Source organism: Hevea brasiliensis, chromosome 3, assembly GCF_030052815.1.
Source record: "Hevea brasiliensis isolate MT/VB/25A 57/8 chromosome 3, ASM3005281v1, whole genome shotgun sequence".
Classification (NCBI taxonomy): domain Eukaryota; kingdom Viridiplantae; phylum Streptophyta; class Magnoliopsida; order Malpighiales; family Euphorbiaceae; genus Hevea; species Hevea brasiliensis.
In genome coordinates this window covers 40,800,831-40,809,896 of record NC_079495.1, presented here as the reverse complement: position 1 = coordinate 40,809,896, position 9,066 = coordinate 40,800,831, and the positions used below count along the sequence as shown (strand labels likewise).

At 32.2% G+C, this 9,066-nt stretch overlaps 1 protein-coding gene across 1 annotated transcript; it reads right to left on the bottom strand.

Moving 5' to 3' along the window:
• Positions 1-4,542: 4,542 nt before the first annotated feature.
• LOC110663634 (uncharacterized) lies at positions 4,543-5,236 on the bottom strand. Its single transcript, XM_021823015.2, has one exon. It carries the CDS (start codon positions 5,112-5,114, stop codon positions 4,851-4,853), a length of 264 nt encoding a protein of 87 aa, XP_021678707.1. The 5' UTR covers positions 5,115-5,236; the 3' UTR covers positions 4,543-4,850.
• Between the last annotated feature and the right edge of the window lie 3,830 nt (positions 5,237-9,066).

The window sequence follows — 9,066 nt, the reverse complement described above, 5'->3', positions numbered from 1 at the left end:
TGATTCTAAGGTATTCTAAACCTTAACCCCAATTTAGTAGCAATTAAGAATAAATTAAATAGGAAGCTGAGTTGTTAACTTAAGATTAAAACCTTAAGTAAACAATTAACTACCTTAGCATAAAATTAAAGAAAGCTATTAACTCACTTTAATTTGAAATTTATCAAAGGAAAAAATCAATTCTCAAATCTGATGTTTATGGAGTTCGGCTGAGCATATTTATAGGGGTTAGAATTCATATTTCCCCTTTATAAAGAGTCCTAATGATAGAATAATTCCTATCTAAGTTGGTTAAGTCAAACCAACCAGAACAAAGTCCTAAAAGATTAAGGAGACTTATAAAACTAATCCTAACTTAAAGAGTCCTAATTGACATTAATTCCTAAGGGAATTCGGCATCAGCAAGAAATAATTAAAGAAAATAATCCTAACTAGATTACAAGTCTTTGTCTATTGGCCCACCAATAAATTACAAGTCTTGGTCCATTAGCCCACCAACAAACCTGCCTATGCATTAGGCCCATAAGGCTCAATTAAATTAATTAACTTGGGCTGGTTTGTGCCTTCATCCATCCATGTTTGCTGGTCCTTTAAGCCCTTAGTTGAATTTGATCCAAGTTGGCATGTGATATGGTTTTGTGCATACATCTGAACTTAGGCTTTCAATTGTTTCAGCTTGGCTCTTGTGATTGGCCCATTGTTTATTATTAGAAAATCATTCAAAGCTTCATAATGGGCTAGCCAAACCTCCTCTTGTGCATGGCCCATCGGATTTGCCTTTGTTCATGCATCAAAGTTTAGGCCTCCTGTGTGTTGGGAAGAAGTATATGAAAAAACCTTAGTAGGAATAGAGTTGGTGGAAATTAACAATCAGGCCACAACTTTAATCAAGGCAAGGTTGAAGACAGTAACTAGTAGACAGAAAAGCTATGCAGATTTCCATAGGAGAGAAGTGGTTTTCCAAGAAGGGGACATGGTACTTCTAAACGTATGTCCCATGAAAGGTGTCATCCGGTTTGGAAAGAGAGACAAACTAGCATCAAGATATATTGGACTATATGAAGTGCTACTAAAGGTTAGAAATGTATCTTATAAGTTAGCTTTGCCATCAGAAATGGAGAGAATCCATCCATTGTTCCATGTTTCTATGTTGCAGAAGTATGTATCAGATCCAAGCTAGGTTATAAGTGAACCAGGCGTAGAAATTTTGAAAGATCTTTCTTATGTTGAGCTAGATTGCATATACTCAAATAAAAAAGCCGAGGAATAAGGAGATACCCATGTTTAAGGTGTTATGGAAATGCCACAACATGGAAAAGTACATGTGGGAAATCGTGACTCCATGATACAACAATATCTCCACCTTTTCTAGGTATGTTATATATGTTATGTTTATTATGTAATTTGTTTTAACATTTGAGGATGAATGTTTTAAAGGGGGAAGAATGTAATACCCACTATTTTTCAATATCAGAATATCTATCCTTGATAGAATATTCTGGTGAAAATTAAAATTCCACTGACAAGGGAGTGGCGATATGATGTGAATATATATATATATACATGTGCGTGTGTGTGTGTGTGTTTGTATAAATGTATGTTTTTGGTTATGTATAGGTCTTAGGAGGACCTAAGTTTAGGTTAGAAAGGAAGTGAAGAACTCAAGTGTCCATTGTATACAACATGACTTTTGGCAGTTGAAAGCATGGCTTTCGGTAGCCAAAAGTGCCTCGACTGACAAGGGTATAAATAGGACCAAAGCTCATGTTTCTGCTAAAACACTTAGGTTTTTCTCTTCTTCCCTCTCTCTCAACTGTTAGAGCATGCAAGGAGGGTTTGGAGGAGATTTCCTTGACATTTTCAAAGTTTGAAGGAGGATTTTTCCATTCAGAATTTTGGGATAGTAGATTTAAGCTTTGGGTCTTAAGTTCTCTCACCTCCAAACTCCAAGAAAATAGGTAACATTCTTTTCTTTTTGATCTAATAGGTAGATCTAAGTAAGTCAAGGGGGAATTTGGTTTTTATAACTTCAATTTCATGTGAAGCTGTGTTTATGATGAAATTTGGGAAGTTTATGTATGTTAGGGTTAGAGTTTTATGATTTTGTATAGAAATTTCATGTTTATTATTAGTTTAGCCATGCTTAAGTCTTATAAGCCTTAAATGGCTAGTTTCCCTTAATGAATTTGAGGGAATCCTTGAATATATTAAGTTGGGTTCGGGAAAAACCTAGGATTTTAGTTTTTAATTAACATAAGTGGGAATTAAGCATGATTTCAAGTTATTTTAGGCCCTAGAGACTTGTTTATATGTTTGGTATGAGTTTTAGAACTTTTGAGTGAGTTAGGGTGTTCAAGGGAGCAAAATTTTATAGGTTTTCTACATGGGAATTTTGGAAAATCTCAGGTTTGGTTGCCAAAAACCATATTTTCAGTAGTTGAAGTATGCAGTTTCTCGAGAAAATTTGAAAACTTTCCAGGTTCAGCAGCCGAAGTCCAAGACTTCAGCAGCCGTAGTCGATACAGACAAAAAGGGCTATTTAAAGCCTAAGACTTTGGCAGCTGAAATAGGTACTACCCAACTTTTTCTCCTTTCTTTTCTAAAGTGCCAAAACCCGGTTTCATAATTTTTAAGAGCCTAAAATAAGATATTTATTATGTGTATAGAGTTTTGGAACCTTGTATAAGTCTTTAGGGTTCGATATTATAGGATCAGACTTAATAAACTCGAAAGGTTAAGGATATGAGGATAGCTACAGTTCGAGTTAGGTGGTTGATAGGCTATAAGAGGTGAGTAATTCTAACTTTAATAAATGTAAATTTTTTAAATTTAATTTACAATCATCCTCATGCATTATGTCATATTTATTTAGGATGTATGTATATAGAACATGAATATGCTGCATAATTACATAATTGTTATTGGTGCACGATGGATTTTGAATAATCAACTGACTCCCCTCATGGTTATGACTATGTTATGTTATTTTATGTATGTTATGAATCCATAAAATCCAAGGGGAGATCTTTACAATGCCCCTGGTGCATGATTTATATCATGTTTTAAGCATAAGTCCTGAGGAGCCTTTGTATGAGTTGGACACAATGGATATATTAAGCAAAAGTCCTGAGGAGCCTTTATACGAGTCAAACACATTAGATTAAAGGAGTCACTAGTGATAAGTCTATCCTATGTAAAGTGTTTATACTGTGCAAACTCATTGGAATGTTGCATTGCACAGGTATGAAATGGATGATAAATTGAAATTATATTGGTTAGTTTACTCATTGAGCTTGTGTAAGCTGACCCCTTTTCCCTTAACCCTAGGTGCAGGAGGGTAGGAATATAAGAGTTCTTTGGAGCTTGAGCAGCAAGAGTAGCAGGAGAGTGTTTATATGTATGTTGTGTGTTTAGATGGATAAGTAAATTGTAAATGGATAGGTATTGTGCTTGTACTTAGGATTTGATTAATGTTTTACCTAAATATAAGAACTGTAATTATGCATGTTTGAAACTTAAACTAACTCATGCAAGTATATATGTATGAACTAATTAAGCTTTAGTGATTTTCTATGTATTAAAGGTTCGAATTCTGAACTAACATTAATGTTATAAATGTTTAAGTTTGAATGAAAAAAACTAAAGTGTAATGGTTTGGAATAAACTTAGATTGTGAGATTCAAGAACATGTGTATACTTAACAAGTTTTTAACCTTACTACGAGTTTCGACAGTTTTAAATTGACTCGATCTCTAGTGCTGGTAACGGCTCCCGACTTAGTTCGTTACATTTATAATGAGATTCAATTAAAATATAATACTTTCTTTTAGTATAAGAAAATATAATATTAATGAGATTTAATACAATTTAAATCAATTTAATTTAATTATTTAATAATATTTTAACAAATTTAAAATTAAATTATTATAAAAATAAATATTACTTATTTACTTAAAATTAAATTTTATTTATATTTTTATTAAAAATTATTTTTTTTAATTTGCATTAAAAAAATAAAAAAAAAACCTCTAAGTTAAGACATTGGGCAGAATTATATTTTACTTATAATTAAACTTAATTTATATTTTTATATTAAATTGATTTATATTGATTTTTTTTAAGAAAATGTGTATTGATAAAATGATTAAAGTTTTATTATATTTACCATAATTAGTGATATAGCCTAGCTTTAAAAATCAATCTCTATAGGCTAGATCAACTGAGCATACTCAAGTTTCCATGGATTAGAATTCTCAAGTTTCCATGGACTAGAATCTGAGTAATAAGAGAGGTTAGAAATAATCTAGATAGAAAGATTACCTCGAGTTCAAAGTAAAATACAACGGTAATTAAATTGATAAAAAGCGATTATGCTCAATTACTAATTAAGTGTTGAAGTGGCTATCAAATAATCACCGGGCGAATCAGATCTTAAATCCAAAAAATCATGGCAACATTGATTAATACTTAACATATAAGAGATTATTGATACTAAAACTAAAAAAATAAAATAAATTTAAAATTAGGAATAAAATATTAATATAACAGTGAAATATTAATGTCTACTAAAATTACCCGACAGATCCCAAAATGCTTACATTCCAATCATATATAATGTACAAAATCATCCCTAATTGCAATATATTCTCAATCATTATAAATCGCATCCAACATAGCTGTAATTATAGTTCTCTACAAGTTACAAAAAGTCGATCATCTCTGTCCTAAATTTGCTCAGAATTAATGATCATTCTTCTCTTCTCAAGGGACTTAGTTGTGGTAGTTGTGGCCATAGAACCAAATCTTCAAATTCTGTACATGCCAAGACTCTAAAGGTATGAAGAGGCGCCTCAGTTGTTAGGACCCCAGCAACTCAGGTACATGACTGTCCTCAGAGACTCCTCTGCCTGCCTGGATTCCCTTACTTTATCAGATACTACAGCACCAGATGAAGAAGAAAACTTCTTGGCTTGAGATATTGTCTTCAGGTTGTTCTTCGTACGTTGGTGCAGTGACCTTATGGTGTAGTTCCATCTGCAAAACCCTTGGTCCTTCAATGCCTCCACAGCTCCAATGCTGGCTGCAACCATCCAAGCTTTCACTGCAGAACCCATCTTTCAGTTCCCTTTCTTTTTCTAGTAAATATCACAAATTTGAGACTCACAATTCACAATCAGTGTAGAAAATAGTTTTCAGTTTGATGAACCTGATTGATTTAATTTATTGATGCTTGGTATATTTATAGAGGAAGATTAGATTGTTGCCTCAAGTTTTTGGAGAAACCACTGGACGCCAGTGGTTTTTAGAGCTGCTGTAATTGAGAAAGCAAATGGTTTTTTCAATGGAATGACTCTCCTACCCTTGCATAGCCACTTTGTGAAATTAATTATATGAGGGCATAATGGGTTTTGATCACACTTTGGTTGGCTGAAGTATGGGAGCTCAAAACCACTTAGTTCTTCCTGCTTTCAAGTCCATGCCGCTCGTTTTCTTGACTCCACAGGGGAAAGATGAAACTAAAAAGATGCGAGGTTAATAAATAAATAATTCTTTGGTAAATTTTATATACTAAATAATCATCAAGATAATTTATTTTTATTTCTATTTCACCATAACCTTTTTAAATATTTGTGAAAATCAAATGAAAGTACAACATTGATTAAAATTTTCAATTAGCTTTGCATAAATTTTCGTAATTAATTTTTTTTTTGTTTTTTAAAGAAAAACTTCAGTTTATATAAATATATAAATGAGTAGAGAACTATCAACAGGCAAAAATTATTTTTAACATAATAATGTTATTATTAACTATATGTATTGTTAAATTTTAATTATAAATATTTGAAATAAATTTAATTATTTTTATTTCCTATTTAATTAATGTCACACCTTACCCTTCCGTAAGGCATAACATGATCCCGTAGTATACCTAATGAATTATCAAATTACGCCTACTGATAACCCATTAAATACACTACAAAGGATTTTAAACCTTTTCTTATTTTTTTTTTATAGTGGTGAGCACTTTTGACGGGTGTTAAATTTTTTTTTTAACTGAAGTGAAACCAATTAACAAATCTAAAATATCAATAATTTCTGTAAAAATTTTAGCAGAGTGCCATCTGTATTTTGAATAAAATATTTCTTCAAAAACCTGTAAAAAGTACTTTCAATATATTTCTTCAATTTCAAACTCCAATAATAGTTCAACACAATAAACTTCTCAACTCAATTCAACATCAATTTTCCAGTGTTTCCAAAAACTGAGATAAGATAAATAATATCACAATATTTTTACAGGCCAAAATAATTTACAATTTTCGTTTAAAACTGCTCAAGACCAAATACAATATATACATACAGAGCACATACATTACAACAAAAACTACAAAATATGATATACTCAATATACCCGGCGAAATCTCAAAATATAGCACAAGCAAATTTACTCACTTCTCTGTCTGTCTGTCTACTGCGACAAAGAATGAAAGCTATCGCTGAGCCAATGTCTCAGTGGTGCACAACATTAAGAAAATACAATTTAAAACCATAAACCATAAATCATATGAACTGTGGATACTTAAAATCATAGTTAAATTCAAAAGACAGTGAATGTCATAAAGAATTAAACTCCATTTCACAATATCACAATAAATATCAATAAATCACACACACAGCTTAATCATGAATCCAAAGTCCAATTCGTCCCAAAAGCCGATGGCTAATGAGGAATAACATAGCTAGCTAGCAATAATATGAGTACTCATCCTATTCGTCCTCAGCTGACACACACCACAACACTTTAGTCAGAGAGGGAATTCAAAGCCAATTCGTCCCACTAGACAAGCTAGCGAGGAATTCAATCAATATACATGATAGCTATGATTTCAAACCATTTACAATATTTTTCAAGCAATAAGTATCCATTAAATTTCCATTCAAATAATTTTTTCACAATTAAAGCAATAACATACAATTTATCAATATTTATTTCAATTGAAAATTTAAAAGAAATACTGTTGTGTACAAACCTCTGAAGAGTAACCTCTTGGCCTTGACTCAGTGTTTCTTTTCCCTTCCCTGAGTCTTTGCTAATTGAAACACACAATTTAAAGTGTTTCAGTACTCATTTTAAACTGTCTTTAACAATAAGGTTCAATAATTAATTTATTTAATACTATTACTTTCCTTAGTCAACCTATAATGTTGACCCTTAATGCACTCTAGGGGAATAAATTTTAATGTTACCAATATGTCACATTTTATAGTCCTTTAGTGTTGATACATGTTACCAAAATTATTTCCAAGTGTATTGCATTTATTGCAATTTATCAGATTTCGGCATGCTATTTTGACCTAGTCGGATGACCTAGTTCCCTCAGTTTTCGATTTCTGGTCTAACTTACAAACTTGTAGGTCTATATCTTAGTGAACTTTTGCCACAAATTTTAGGTCATTTGGAGTTTACTAGACTAAGTTATGGTCATTTTACTATTGCTGGTCAGATTGCACTAAAATGGCAACTTAGGTCATTTTAAGGTCATTTTCGATTCTGGCAGTTTTTATACCCGAACTTATGCAAGTCATTTCGGATTTTGGTGTCATAAGAGTTGTAGCTCTATGTCTAAGCTATCCATGGTATAAATGTCAGGTCAGTTGGACCTGTTTTGAGTGAGTTATGGCAAAAACACTGACTGCTGTCCAAATGGTCAATTTTTAGGTTTGCAAAGTCACTAATTCGGATTTGGTCAATTCTCATGTCACTTTTTGAACAGAATTTAGGTAGGCTTTCTTCATGAAAGTTGGCACATTTTGTACCTAGTTTCACCTCCAATTGGTCTCATACCAATTGGAGTCACACATTTAGGGTTATAGGCTCATTTGCACATTGTCCTCTACATGCCTCTCAAACACCAAATCAAACACACATTCACCAACTATATCTTCACTTCTCCAAACCATTCTGCATTTGATACTAACCATAACCATTCATTTCTTTACATTATAGGTCAACTTGGACAGAATACAACAACTTCACAATACACCAAATGCAATCATAATTCACAAAGTCCAAATCCAATAATATATACACATAAACACTCCTAATCATAACATATAATTTCACTAATAAATTACATACATAGTTAGCAACTTTAAAATCACATTTTATCAAATAATCTTCATGAATTCAAGCATTCCTTATGACCTTCTAAAGGCTGCTGAAATGCTCCAATTTACCAAAGTTTCCCTTACTTTGTTCAACTTCAAGATCATTTGTTCAATCACCACATATACTTAATACACATTGGCTACAATATCTTATAATATTAATCAACATACTTTCCCATTATTTACATGTAAAAACAAGCAAAACATTTTAAATTTCATGGCTGCCGAAATGGTACATCACCAATAATTCATCAAACCTCAAAACTTCTTCCATAAATCAACTCACCACAACATCAACTCAAAGTTTAACAAAGAAAGGATGAAGAAATGGCCACTTACCTCTTATGGACTTCCTCAAAACTCCACCAAATTCCTTCTTTCTTCTTCCTTAAGTGCTGCGCAAGGTGTGGTGGTCAAGTTTTAATGAAGGCACTTGAGGTTTTTATGGTTTAATCATGGTGGATTAAAGCTTAGTGTGTGGACGGCAATGGAGGATTCTTCTTGGGAGCTTTTGGCTGGTTTGCAATGTGAGGTTGAAGATGAATTTCTGGATCTCCAAGTTCCCCTTTAGATGTCCAAAGATTGAGGTTAGTGGAGCACTAATGAAAATTAAATATTAGTTTAATCCAACTTTTAGTTATTCCAAATCTTACCCATAATTTTCCTTATTTATACTTCTCATTTTCAATTTCATTTTTCATGGGGTTTTCACTATTTAATATCACTTTATTTTCATGGAAATTAAGATCAAAAGGCAACTCGGGGTGTCAATTGACCACAATGCCCCTATTTGGGTTGCATTCCCGATTTTTCGATAACACCGAGTTTTGTCGGTTTCTCGATTTCTCGTTTTTCTTTGTACTAATTACGTAATTTTTTTTTGACATTTCTAATATC

Bases quoted from the DNA above. Each gene is read 5' to 3' on its own strand.
- LOC110663634 (XM_021823015.2), bottom strand. From the start codon at position 5,114: ATGGGTTCTGCAGTGAAAGCTTGGATGGTTGCAGCCAGCATTGGAGCT.